We start from the raw sequence: 14939 nt of genomic DNA, 5'->3' as shown, positions 1-14939 counted from the left end.
CTCTCATATATATATATATATCTAGTGTGTAGGTAACTTACCTACACAAGTGTGTAGGAAATGTTCTCTCATATATATATATATATATATATATATATATATATATATATGAGAGAACATTTCCTACACACTTGTGTAGGTAAGTTACCTACACACTAGCTTAAAATACAGTGAGGGCCCACATTGTTTGGGTGATCCAAACAATTCATTTGAAAGGCCCTCACATAGATAGGGTGTCTACAAAAAATCAGATCCATAGGATCATCCCAACCCTACGATTTGTGGAGGTAAAATGGACGTGTATAAACCTTCACAAATTAGTCCATTTTTTGCCTCCATAGTTTGAATGGTTAGGATGATCCTATGGATCTGATTTTTTGAGGACACCCTATCTATGTGAGGACCATTCAAATGAATGGTTTGGATCACCCAAACAATGTGGGCCCCAACTGTATTTTAAGGTAGTGTGTAGGTAACTTACCTACACAAGTGTGTAGGAAATGTTCTCTCTCTCTCCCCCTTATGTCTTTGTTCTATCCTTCACCTTTTTTTTGAATAGTGGAAAATTTCATTAATAAAAAAGACTGAGGTGGTCAATACAAATAAAAAATGATGAAATCATCATTTATTTGGTGATATCAGATCCATATCAAAGAGAAGATTTGTATGGAGTCACAGAATTATCTGTCTGTGACTCACTAGTCACTAGGGACTAGGGAAAACAAAGAGAAGATGTGTATGGACCAGATATCCAGCAACAATAAGGAACAGGTCTGGCTAATTGGTTCTTGCAAGCATTTGATGATCTCAAATCTATATCAATAGAACAGTCATTCTTTCGATGAATCATCTTTGGACAGAAAATATTCTTTAAACCTTGAAACACTGATTCAAAATACTTGAAATCTCTCTTATCTGATTTCATTGTAGAAGAATCGCTGGCAATTTCTTAGGAATTGGCCTTGATCTGATCCATGCAATAGCAAAATCTCATACAAAATTTCCTCTGTCATTTGTTCAATAAATTGTTTTCTAAAAGCAGAAGTTTCAAAAACAAGCAGCACGTGTGCCCTCTTTTCCTCAATTACCAGAACTACATTCCAAAACTTGCAACCTTGCAGATCTTATGTTCCACCGCACTGGAGTTTGCACCGTTTGTGGCAGTCTGGCAGATGCTTAGGGTTTAATGGACCTGTTTTCTGGAGGCTTATGCCTCGAGGTTTTGTTGTTGAGGTTTCAACTGATAGGTTGGCATGACATGATTGCCTTGTGGGTTTTCTTTCTGATTGTTAGCTTCAGTTTCGGTACTTCATTTCAGAAAATATTGCTTCTATTGGATGATCTAGTGTATTTTTTGAAGCAATAAACACTTGTTGTGAGTTGTGGGAAACAGAGACTTGATTTCCAACATTGTTTTCTTTTAGCTGCATAAGTGTACAGTTCCTTCATATTATGATAGTTACAGATGAATATACTGGATTACCATTTCTTCTTTTCGAGGTAATGGCTTTATTCTATTTTGATGCTCATACGAATCGATCTTTTTTTTGTGTGTGTGTGTGTGTGTGTTGTACAGGAAACTACTATTTCAAGTCTTAAAGAGTGGTTAAGTGATGCTGCTGTAGGAAGCAATCCCATTCTACCGCTGATTGCGGGTATCATATACATGCACGAGCAGGACTACAATGAGGCTCTGAAACATACTAATTCTGGAGGGACTATGGAGCTGTTAGTCTATTTTACGTTTTCCTATTCCTGTCTTAAACACCCTTAGAATTACTTATGTCATTTGATACATGATTTTCCTAACATAACAAGATTATGAATGTATGGGTTGAGTATCTAGAAGCTACCTCATTCTTGCTATTAAACTATAGACGGATACTACACCTGTTGCGAACTGCATGGAGGATTTCTATCCTTTCTATCTGGTTAGTCATTTGGTTTTATAAGCAGTAAGCAGTTACAAATGGACTCTCTTCTTCTGAAATATGATGCTTGCAACAAGGTCTGTTTTCATTTTGCTGGTTAACATTTTGTTCCGTTAACCCAAAAGAATGTTGATTTCTGGGACCATTAAAAAAAATGTTTTGAATTCTGTGACGCATAGTGAGGGAGTTTCTTAATATTCATTTGCTAGAGAAACCTTATCTTCTGGCTGTCCTATGGTGGTTATGAGGTCATGCAGCGTTTTTTAATTAACACGGATTGAAGGCATAAGCAGTTTGAGCCCCTACTCTTTGCCAGAGGGTATGGACTACAGCGTTTTTTAATTAACACGGATTGAAGGCATAAGCAGTTTGAGCCCCAACTCTTTGCCATTTTGCATGGACTGCAATGTATGTCAAATCAAACCAGTTGGCCAAAGTTTGGATTCAGACATGATTTTGCAAACTTTAGGATCCTGGTTGCTTTTTACATTAATTTTATTAATTCTGAAAACAAACTGTCATGCTGTCTTATTTTATGAATGGCTAAGGGCCTGAGGAACCCTGAATTCCAGCTATGTGACCCCTATATTTCCCTTCGAAATTTACAACTTAAATTTTCAGCAAGTATTATCTTATATCCAAACCTCTATCTGTTTGCACTTTTCTCTTTTCAAAACTCCAGCACATAAAAAACCAGCAATAATTTAATTATATTACAATAACCCACTTTGTGTTTCAATAATTAAATTACTCTTTGGTAAACATGTTTGTGCATTCTCTGGTAAACGTCATAGATACAGCTCTTGGAGTCAATGGCCCTTTTTCAAGATCTCCTCTTTTTCAGAGTGGTCTTATATTCCAGCTCCTTGCAGAGCAGCATTGCTGCCATTACCTCATGGGGACTGGCTATTAGGCTGACATTCCATTTGTCCAACCCTCTTCATATTTCATTAAAATAAAAAATTAAATTACTCTATTAAAAGAAATAATGCCATGTTGTTTGATTGGTAAAACAAAATGCAAAGTTGATATGACAGTCAAGAATGCTAATACAAAAAGGTGACAAATATTATCACACTATTATGTGCTTGTAAAATCCCTCAATAATGGATTGCAGCATCACAAATTCACAATACAGCAATATCTCGATTTTCGTGGTAAAAAACAAGAATTCTCATTCCATGTAAAAAAAATATTTACACTTTCAGCAGAAGAGCCCTATAAAGCTTCCCTAACTCATAATACCCTAATTTCACCCAAACTTGATCTCTTACTTTTATCATATACTATTAAGAACAATATAGCATACAAGAAAAACCCTAGAACCCTTAAAAAGTCCACTCTTAGAAACCCAGTAACCCTTCGTGTGTTGCAACTTTACCTCCTCCTACCGTTGCAACTTTCATGGGTGTGTTTCTTTCTTTCTTTTTTTAAAAAAGAATCTTTTCTAAAGCTTTGAAAATCCCCCCCATGATTATTTTTTCTTCATTCTTAAAGTGATCAAGTGAATTGTAAAGGAGATCCTTAAAATAACCCCATGACAAGAAACAGCCCAGAAACTATCCCTAATATGAAAAGACCTGCTAGTAATTCTAAAGACACTTTTGGAAGTAACAGCCCTAGAACACTAGAAAACATTCTTAATACTAAGCGCGTTCATTTAACTTGACGTGTTCACCATAATTATGAAATTTGAATATGTTCACCATAATTTGTATTTTTTTTTTCTTTTTGTTGTATTTCTCTTTGTATTTTTGGTTGGGGTCCATCTCGGCCCTCTTCCTTTTTAATGAAATCATTCTGCCATTTCAAAAAAAAATTATGAAATTTGAATAAAATTGATGAGATTATCACTATAAAATAAATCTAGTAAGAAGCATGTCATGTTAGCTAATCAAATTACCGTTTCTCAAAAAAATGTCATGTTAGCTAATCAAATGATCCAATACTGAACTGTCTAAGCTTACCAGCTGTACTGGGTTCAATAAAATATTTAGAGAACTGTGAGCCATAACCTGTACCTGTACCAAGCATACAGTAAGAACCAGGTGACTATGGTTAGAACTAGAAATTTCTATTCTCATTTATCAGAACTGTTATCGTCCCATGCTGTAAATCTGTATACTTTTTTTTTCTCTAATAAAAGTGTACTGTTTCTGTTCAAAATATGTCTTCCTAAATCCATTCACTCTGAACTTGGCATTGCAATTTATAACAATAAATCAGCTGAGATGCTATATTAATGCATCAGATTGATCATTTGACTTTGACTATCTATGTCATTCCATGCAAAGACATGTCATGTCATAATGTAATGATTTCTTTGGTTACTCAATCTGTGGTTGTAGTTCCTGCTTCCTACACAGCTTTTTGACATCTCTAGCTGTATGTAATTTCTTCCTGTAATGTGGTTGTTCGTATAACCCTCCATTTAACACATGAAAGTATACATGCATAGGTGATTTCCAACGAGAAAACCTTTAGTTTGAAGTTTATAATGTGAGCGGAGCATCACCATACAAATCCTAATAACAATTTTTTTCTGAATGATAATGAAACAGCCTCTGCAAAGCAGGGGTAAGGCTGCATACATCTAGCCCTCCCCAGACCCCGCAATGGAGGGAGCCTTGTGCACTGGGCTGCCCTCTTTTTTTTTATAATGAATTGATAATAGAGAAAGAGATCAGTACAGAAAAAGAGGGCTGAGATAGCTCTTAAAACAAAAAACAGCAATGAAAAAGATAGTACAAGATTATTATTATTTTTGAAATGGTAAAGATAGTTCAAGATTACAAATGTAAAGGTGTCACTATTACATAACAACTTCCTCTATTGCTTCTCTACCCAAACCATCCACCGTCCCTCTCACACTATCAATATATAGTGCATATTAATATAAAATATACGACTAATTCTAGGAGTTAAACTATCTAGCTGCGATTGGATCAAATGGAGCTTCTCAAGATACAATCAAGTGCTATATCCACCACTGAAATGGCACACAAGCACGATTTAAGTGATCGTTCATTTCTCAGATCTGACATAAGCTACTTCTGCTTGCAGGCATGCATTGAATGTTCAAATATACATTAAAATGCACCAGACGGATTATGCAGAGAAACAACTAAAGGTCATGCAACAGATTGATGAAGACCACACACTTAACACAACTTGCAAATGCATGGGTAAATTTGGCAGTGGTAAGCCTATTATCTGCATCTTATATTAAATTGAGATGCATGCACGTTTTACCCACTTGGCCATATTGTTCTGTGACGCCAGGGTGGTTCAAAGATACAGGAAGCGTATCTTATTTTCCAAGATTTCTCTGAGAAGTATCAGTTGACAGCGATGATCCTGAATGGGAAGGCCGTCTGTTGCGTGCACATGGGAAACTTTGATGAAGCTGAGTCACTATTGCTCGAATCATTGAACAATGCAAGTTTCAAACATTAGGGGCCGTTTGGATACATGGATTTTATATTCTAGGATTTCCTCAAAATCCTGGATGGGAGACAAGAGAAGAAGGAGATCGTTCGTTTCTGATTTCTCACCCTTCTTTCCGTGAGCAAGAGTAGGAGATCGTCCCTTGTTTTTTCAGGTTTTAGAAATCCAGAATTTTACACTTCTTACAAACTACAACCTGGATTCTAAAATCCATGTATCCAAACAGCATCTAATGGAATTAGCTTTTGTAGAGCTCTAGGTGGTACTTTAGTGAAGCAGAGTGTTTGCGTTGAACAACAGAGATCATGCATTATTTTTTATCTGTCAAACTGAAGAGAAAACTTATTTTGTGATTGGTTCAGGATGCAAAGGATGCTGAAACCCTAGCCAATCTATTTGTATGTAGTCTTCACCTTCGTAAATCGTCCTCTTGTTACCTGAGGTAAATGATTAAGCATTCTATCTTCTCCAGATTGTGTGACTACCATCTTCGAGTGCTTTTAACTTTTAACATGGTTTTTTTTTTTTTTAATTGTTAAGTTTTAACATGGTTGTTTGATAAAGTCTAGCACTTAGCTGTGTAACTATCTCCATGAACTCTGGCAAGAATCCATCCAGGAACTTGTGCTGAGTTATCTTCATTCCCAATGCTTTGTTGGTTGTTCCCATTATTTGCATTGAAAATCAGACATGTGGCCGTGCAATTATCCACTGATTATCTCAAGGGACAACTTAATTCTGCCTTCATTGTACCTGCATATAGGATCACGAGAAATGACAGTTCTGGTATAACATAGACATCTTGGTAATACTTCTAAATGTAGAGAAAAGTATAAAAATTATTGGTTTCTTGTGGGCTGCCTTCGGTATTGGGCTGCTGTTTTCAGGAGTCCAAGTGCTGTAGGAAAACTCGGAAGGGATGCTTTGATACCAATTTGATGTAGAATAATTTGTAAATGGGGAATATCAAAATGAAAGAAAGTAGGAATGAATATGAACATGGAAATTTTGATCAGAAATCAAGAAATAAAATAATCGCAGTAAAGAGAGGTTTAATGCATAGTTACCTGAATCTTCTTAGTCAGGTGGAAAGCTCACTTCAGAAGCTAAATTCTGTTTTCTCTTTTCAAATTTAGGGGAAGCATGTTAAAGTATAAAAATAATAATAACGCCTTCTCCAATAGCTTAAGCTTTTGGAGTACTAGTTGTCTCACATGGTATCAAAGCAAAAGGTCCTGAGTTCAAACCTCCTTGATATAAAAAAATCCACATACAATGGCAACCCAAAAGTGGGGCCACATGTGCCACGTGTAGGCCAACCCAAAGAAAGAGGGGCCACGCGTGAGGGCCGAGGGGGATCGTTAAAGTATAAAAGAATAAATAACGCCTTCTCCAATAGCTTAAGCTTTTGGAGTAACTGGTTTTTTCACAAAGCATCAAGTAAGAAGTTTAATTCTTTCTTGATCATGGGTTTTTTCCCATGCTGTAAATCTGTATACTTTTTTTTCTCTAATAAAAGTGTACTGTTTCTGTTCAAAATATGTCTTCCTAAATCCATTCACTCTGAACTTGGCATTGCAATTTATAACAATAAATCAGCTGAGATGCTAGATTAATGCATCAGATTGATCATTTGACTTTGACTATCTATGTCATTCCATGCAAAGACATGTCATGTCATAATGTAATGATTTCTTTGGTTACTCAATCTGTGGTTGTAGTTCCTGCTTCCTACACAGCTTTTTGACATGCTCTAGCTGTATGTAATTTCTTCCTGTAATGTGGTTGTTCGTATAACCCTCCATTTAACACATGAAAGTATACATGCATAGGTGATTTCCAACGAGAAAACCTCTAGTTTGAAGTATATAATGTGAGCGGAGCATCACCATACAAATCCTAATAACAATTTTTTTCTGAATGATAATGAAACAGCCTCTGCAAAGCAGGGGTAAGGCTGCATACATCTAGCCCTCCCCAGACCCCGCAATGGAGGGAGCCTTGTGCACTGGGGTGCCCTCTTTTTTTTTATAATGAATTGATAATAGAGAAAGAGATCAGGCTGAGATAGCTCTTAAAACAAAAAACAGCAATGAAAAAGATAGTACAAGATTTTATTTTTTTTGAAATGGTAAAGATAGTTCAAGATTACAAATGTAAAGGTGTCACTATTACATAACAACTTCCTCTATTGCTTCTCTACCCAAACCATCCACCGTCCCTTTCACACTATCAATATATAGTGCATATTAATTTAAAATATACGACTAGTTCTAGGAGTTAAACTAGCTAGCTGCGATTGGATCAAATGGAGCTTCTCAAGATACAATCAAGTGCTATATCCACCACTGAAATGGCACACAAGCACGATTTTGGTGCTTGGCATTAGCAATAACTGAGTGAAACTTTAAGTGATCTTTCATTTCTCAGATCTGACATAATCTACTTCTGCTTGCAGGCATGCATTGAATGTTCAAATATTCTTTAAAATGCACCGGACGGATTATGCAGAGAAACAACTAAAGGTCATGCAACAGATTGATGAAGACCACACACTTAACACAACTTGCAAATGCATGGGTAAATTTGGCAGTGGTAAGCCTATTATCTGCATCTTATATTAAATTGAGATGCATGCACGTTTTACCCACTAGGCCATATTGTTCTGTGACGCCAGGGTGGTTCAAAGATACAGGAAGCGTATCTTATTTTCCAAGATTTCTCTGAGAAGTATCAGTTGACAGCGATGATCCTGAATGGGAAGGCCGTCTGTTGCGTGCACATGGGAAACTTTGATGAAACTGAGTCACTATTGCTCGAATCATTGAACAAGGCAAGTTTCAAACATTAGGGGCCGTTTGGATACATGGATTTTATATTCTAGGATTTCCTCAAAATCCTGGATGGGAGACAAGAGAAGAAGGAGATCGTTCGTTTCTGATTTCTCACCCTTCTTTCTGTGAGCAAGAGTAGGAGATCGTCCCTTGTTTTTTTAGGTTTTAGAAATCCAGAATTTTACACTTCTTACAAACTACGACCTGGATTCTAAATTCCACGTATCCAAACAGCATCTAATGGAATTAGCTTTTGTAGAGCTCTAGGTGGTACTTTAGTGAAGCAGAGTGTTTTTTTTTATCTGTCAAACTGAAGAGAAAACTTATTTTGTGATTGGTTCAGGATGCAAAGGATGCTGAAACCCTAGCCAACCTATTTGTATGTAGTCTTCACCTTCGTAAATCGTCCTCTCGTTACCTGAGGTAAATGATTAAGCATTCTATCTTCTCCAGATTGTGTAACTACCATCTTTGGGTGCTTTTAACTTTTAACATGGTTTTTTTTTTTTTTTGAATTGTTAAGTTTTAACATGGTTGTTTGATAAAGTCTAGCACTTAGCTGTGTAACTATCTCCATGAACTCTGGCAAGAATCCATCCAGGAACTTGTGCTGAATTATCTTCATTCCCAATGCTTTGTTGGTTGTTCCCATTATTTGCATTGAAAATCACACATGTGGCAGTGCAATTATCCACTGATTATCTCAAGGGACAACTTAATTCTGCCTTCATTGTACCTGTATATAGGATCACGAGAAATGACAGTTCTGGTATAACATAGACATCTTGGTAATACTTCTAAATGTAGAGAAAAGTATAAAAATTATTGGTTTCTTGTGGGCTGCCTTAGGTATTGGGCTGCTGTTTTCAGGAGTCCAAGTGCTGTAGGAAAACTCGGAAGGGATGCTTTGATACCAATTTGATGTAGAATAATTTGTAAATGGGGAATATCAAAATGAAAGAAAGTAGGAATGAATATGATCATGGAAATTATGATCAGAAATCAAGAAATAAAATAATCGCAGTAAAGAGAGGTTTAATGCATAGTTACCTGAAGCTTCCTAGTCAGGTGGAAAGCTCGCTTCGGAAGCTAAATTCTGTTTTCTCTTTTCAAATTTAGGGGAAGCATGTTAAAGTATAAAAATAATAATAACGCCTTCTCCAATAGCTTAAGCTTTTGGAGTAACTGGTTGTTGTCTCACATGGTATCAAAGCAAAAGGTCCTGAGTTCAAACCTCCTTGATATAAAAAAAAATCCACATACAATGGCAACCCAAAAGTGGGGCCACATGTGCCACGTGTAGGCCAACCCAAAGAAAGAGGGGCCACGCATCAGGGCCGAGGGGGAGCGTTAAAGTATAAAAGAATAAATAACGCCTTCTCCAATAGCTTAAGCTTTTGGAGTAACTGGTTTTTTCACAAAGCATCAAGTAAGAAGTTTAATTCTTTCTTGATCATGGGTTTTTGAAACAGAAATTTTGCACTTCAGAATAAAATACAAGGTCCACCTAGTCCCAGGATACATAGATTTAAATTTCCATTGAAATTGACATGAAATGACAGAAATGTTTTAATTTCCATCTCATCAGAACACATAGCGAAACCGAAATGAATAGCGGAACCAAACCCGTATGTGTATTAGTGCTATACTAAATCAACATGTGTTACATGTGATTTGGCACTCGAGCGCACAATCCTTTTCCTCTATATATATATATATATATATATATATATATATATATATATATATATATATATATATATATATATATATTGCATGTGAAATGTGGCATTTACTTAATTATCAAACTTGCACGACAACACATGTCACTCTCTGTTCGATGTTTTTAAACCATTATGTGTGTATTTGTGCTTATTCTGGTACTTCCTTAGTTTCTTCTTAAATGTTCATCATTATGCTTTTTGTAATTTTATTAAATTTCCATTTGAAACCTATATGTTTTCATTTCCATCATGACCGAAATGCACACTAAAACAAAAACCTAAAACCTTGCCATGATATAAATATAAAAGCAGAAACATTAATGTACTCAGAAAAACCAACAATATAACACATATTTGGGGAAAAAAAAACTCATCAATATCCAGAAGATTGAAGAAAAAGAACAAAGGGGCAAGGAGTTAGGTTCTAAAATAAGTATTAAGTATATGGTTGCACAACAATTTGTGCAGTCAACATGCAGAACGGATCATTACAGAAGAAAGAAAAGATTACGGGAGGAATAAAAGAGCTTTAGAGACTTGAAGAAGAAGAATCAGAACCTAAACCTTTTCGTGACAACTGAAATGGAATATTAGAAGTAAGAGAGGAAGAAATAATTACCCAATGAATTAGGGGTGCAACTCGGGTCGGGTTGGATTGGGTTGAGGCCAACCCTAACCCAACCCGAGATAGCATTCCCTCAACCCTAACCCAACCCAACCTGAGCGTCGGGTTGAGATGCTCAACCCTAACCCAACCCGCCTCTAGATCTCTCAACCCTAACCCAACCCATCTAACCTGAAATCGGGTCAGGTTTTCGGGTTGAGTCGGGTTCACCTTGGGCCAAACAGAAAAAATACAATAACTCAAAGAAAATCAAGATAAAATTAGAGGATGGAGGTCAGGTCGGGTTGCCAAGGCCTCAACCCTAACCCAACCTGAAATTAAATCGCATTGGCATTTCCCAACCCTAACCCAACCAAAGGAAATGCCAACCCAACCCGAGCCAAAATCTGGCTGAACCTGTCGGGTTCAGGTTGAGCCCGACCCAAGTTGCACCCCTACAAGGAATCCACCCAGACTGCACACTAAGAAGCCACCTGGAAAAAGGAGCTAACTTCATTCTTAAAATTTTGGTAATAATGACATGTACAATCCAAACTCCTCTTTAAATAAATCCACTTAAAGCTTTAATCCTTTTAGACCTTGGAGATGTGATACTTCAGGTCTCCTAACTAAATTCAACAATTATTCAAGTAATAAACCCATGAGAAGTACACCCTATTTTGTAATTTCGCAATGCGAGGCTTCTTTAAAACACCTGTAAACTCAATTGTTTTAGATGGGAAAAGACTACTCGTCCTATTGACTTAAAGTCACTTAAAATCCTCAACTAAACCCTATAACTAAAAGAAGAAGAAAAAATCTTTGGACCTCTCTAATTGGCGTTGGCCCCTGAGGCTTTCTCATTGGTTGATGGTCCCCTTCACCAAGTAACAACCATATCCTGCTCATTATGGGATTTGGCCCCTGGAGGCTTCCTTATTGTTCAAAAAAAAAAAAACTAAAAGACATTTTTTTGTACCCTCTCCTTGAGGCTTTCTCACTGGTTGATGATCCCCATCACCAAGTAGCAATCGAATGATCACCTTGAATTTTAGTCGTTTAACCTTTCTTGAAAGTCGGTAAGGTTCTTTTTACCCCTGCTGTTTTGTCTTTTTTCCTTTTTCTTTTTTATGTTGCTGATTCTTCCTTATGGATCCAGCATGAAAATTTAGTTTAGTTACACCTATCCTGATTCAAATGTTGTTTTGAATTATCTTTGTAGGATCAGGAGCTTCCCATTTATAGTCTCTTTGAAATTGTATGATACTTCAGTCAGTGCCATGCTGGGGTATCATAGTCGAATGATCTACTTGAAAAGAGACTGCCACCCACTCTGGATTTGTCCATCCCATACGCTACCAAAAGACTACTTATGCAGTTTATATCATCTTGATCCAATAATCCTAAAGCCCTTGATCAACATATAAGATTATATCTACACTTATTTTGATATTAGCAACCCTTTCTTTGTTTTGCTTTTATAATTCGAGAAAGGCTTTAACAATCAATCAGAGAAGTTTAACTCAGAAGGAAAAGACAATATTAAAACACATAAGGTGAAAGTGGACATCATCTGTCCTTCAAAAAACCCAAAGTCAAAGTTCTTTTTCATCAGGGAGATAAAAATCGGCTGAGGATCACCCAATGGTAGTAAGATGGAAAACAAAATGAACTTGTCTATGATGTTCATCAATTCAACTCTGCTGATCACCATGTGTATGCCGAAGCTGAATTTTGTCATTGGTAAGGACGATAGTATATGTCTCTCTTGATTATTATTCAATGGTTATATATAGAATTCTGGTAAGAAGGTATGGATGAGAAGGCAAAATTTAGTTGTTCTAGTTTTTCTTGAAATGATCAAAATACCCCCATGATTATGAAACTTGTGATACAAAAGGGATGGGCTTCTTCTCTGAGCAAGTTATCTTTATTTCTTTCTATTTTTTTTTCCTTTTTCCTTGTACTTTTCTTGTTGTTCGATGTTTTTTATCTGAGATTTTTCCGATCCACATGTCGATGGGAAAGAAAGTGAAAATAGACAGATTGTCTTTTTATTATTTACACAAATAATGAAACAAAATTCCATGTAAAAGTTATTTCCTGAAAGATAAATTTTATAAAAATAGTTAAAGAAGTTGAACTAATGGAAAAATTGTAAAATCCATCATTTTTTAACTTTCCATTCCACCGATGGAAGGAACCTGATGGAGTCTTAGTGAAACCCTAAACATGATTTGGTGGGTAAATAGGATAAAATCATGCATCCAATCAAGATAGTCTCAAGGGCAATTGGCAATAAATCCAATCACGGCCACATGGCTCACGTGGAGAAGTTACCTTAAGAAAGAGCCTAAAAACCATTCTCATTTTAGCCTTTTTCATTGTAATAATAGATGAGTCTGACTAGGTGGACAGTTAATTTTTGGGTCCCACATTGGGACATGAATTTGTAATTGTGGCCGTTGATTTGCTTAAGATTAAGGCCTACAAAAAGCAAGGGTATACTCTTATTATAAAGTGGGTGTCTTTTTAGGGATAAAGAAGCTTGGTATCTGCCAAAAAAAATGGCACCCCACTTGACCCATAACAGATCCAGAAATCCTACACATTTGTTGGTTAGGATTTTCTAAATTCCAAGTAGTGTAATCTTAGGCATATATATTCCATCCACAGAGGATTTTTTTGTTTTTTTGAATGGCAATCCCATCCACAAAGATGACTACAACAGAGGGTCTGGATCTTTCGTACGTGTCAAATGTATGGCTTTAGATTTAGGAACACCGACAGTTTCTCCATAAAGATTTATTCCATCTCTCCCAAGATCTACAAACTCTGTAGCATAGAACTTCAGTCACAGTCCTATATAGAGGTATTAAAGTGAAAAAAAAAAAAAACAAGAAAAACTACTACATTTCAACACAAATAACTAAACCAGAATATTATAAAACAACCCACCATTAATGGGATGAAGAACCATGTCTGTCCATACTTTTGAACCCCTCATGGCTTATACATCTATATGTGAAAGTGCAGCAAAGACAAGAAGAGATGAGTAGCTTTAGCTTAGGCAGGACACTGGAATCCTTGAGGTGGGGTCTTTCCACAGTCAATGAGAAGCTCAAGAGCAATGGGTAGGAAGATATTGATGTTTAGAAGCTTGAGCTTGATAGTGGTGCAAAGACAGAGTGCAGCATCAAGGTCAGCGAGTCCTTGAATCAGTGGGCAACAAGTGCTTTGAGTACTACTGCCTATTCCAATGTGAATTAGACCTCCAAGCAAGTCTACACAAGCTCCAAGTTTGAGAGTGTCTATGGGGCAAGTTTGTTGTGTTGGAGGTGGGGCATACACTGGAGGAGAAGGTGGAAGGATTGGTGGGCTTGGCTTGACAATAGGAGGTGTAGGTATAACCACTGGGGGTGGTGGGCTTGGCTTTATAATGGGAGGTGTAGGTATAACCACTGGGGGTGGGGGCTTAGGTACGATTTTAGGAGGGGGAGGTGGGCATGGCTTGACAAGGGGTGGGGGCTTTGGGGAAGATGGAGGCTTGACATAAGGTGGCTTGGAATGAGCAGGGGGGGGAGGTGAATACATGGGTGGTGGAGGTGGTGGAGACTTGGGTGGTGGAAGTGGTGGAGACTTGGGTGGTTTTGGTGGTGGCAATGGCTTTACCTTTGGAGGGTGTTTAGGGGGTAATTTGGGTGGGAACTTTGGAGGGTGAGATGGAGGAGTCGGGTATGGGCAGTAGGGACATGCAAGAGATGGTAGGATAACTGCCCCTAAATTAATAATGAGCACCAAAACCTTAGCTAAAACAAGCTTCCCCATGCTTAGGGGAGAGAGAGAGAGAGAGAGAGAGCTCCAACACTTACAACTTTTTGTGAATGAAAGCTTTAACACATGGGTCTCTTATAGAAGTGAGTGAAGGTGTGGATAGGATTACGACACCCATATTTCAGTGTTCTTGATTTAAGTTCTTTGGCAGTTTCCATTGACTTAAGGCTTTGGAATAACACCACAAATGGGTAGTAGGGTTTTGTCCTTTGTAATCTTTCTTCTATGAAGGCAACTAGGGTGATATTGCTCTATATATGACAAGATTCAACCCAGGAGGCTATGGACGCGGTTTGTTTTTTTTAACTTATAGTGGCTGCAAGCTTGTGACTGCTGCTAAAAAAATGCCTCTGAAAACGCGTTTAACTCTATTCAAGGATAAGGTACCCCACAAGATATTCCATTTTATATATATGTATCTGATTAGTCATAGCATCGTCCATCCGAGACACCAGCTCTATTCTCGGTCATCCATCGTCCCCATGCCAACGACAATATCTTCAATCTCTAGTCTTAGATGTCCTGAAATGTTCATTCCCTTACCGATACGCCAAAAGCTCCAGAG

The 14939-nt window shown here is 37.2% G+C and overlaps 1 protein-coding gene and 1 pseudogene across 2 annotated transcripts; one reads left to right on the top strand and one right to left on the bottom strand.

Moving 5' to 3' along the window:
- The first annotated feature begins 1452 nt into the window (after positions 1–1452).
- Positions 1453–13447, top strand: LOC143882771 (coatomer subunit epsilon-1-like; annotated as a pseudogene). The gene is made up of 6 exons (XR_013252309.1): positions 1453–1500; positions 1577–1728; positions 7837–7973; positions 8056–8211; positions 8556–8635; positions 11763–13447. The product of XR_013252309.1 is annotated as a coatomer subunit epsilon-1-like (transcript).
- LOC143884629 (uncharacterized) lies at positions 13331–14435 on the bottom strand. Its single transcript, XM_077388290.1, has one exon. It carries the CDS (start codon positions 14366–14368, stop codon positions 13607–13609), a length of 762 nt encoding a protein of 253 aa, XP_077244405.1. The 5' UTR covers positions 14369–14435; the 3' UTR covers positions 13331–13606.
- Positions 14436–14939: the final 504 nt, after the last annotated feature.

The sequence above is a fragment of the Tasmannia lanceolata genome, unplaced genomic scaffold (assembly GCF_043159265.1).
Source record: "Tasmannia lanceolata isolate RefF3 unplaced genomic scaffold, GAP_Taslan_0.1 ptg000008l, whole genome shotgun sequence".
Taxonomy (NCBI): domain Eukaryota; kingdom Viridiplantae; phylum Streptophyta; class Magnoliopsida; order Canellales; family Winteraceae; genus Tasmannia; species Tasmannia lanceolata.
Note: the sequence above shows the minus strand (reverse complement) of the source record. Positions and strands in the feature narration are given on the sequence as shown.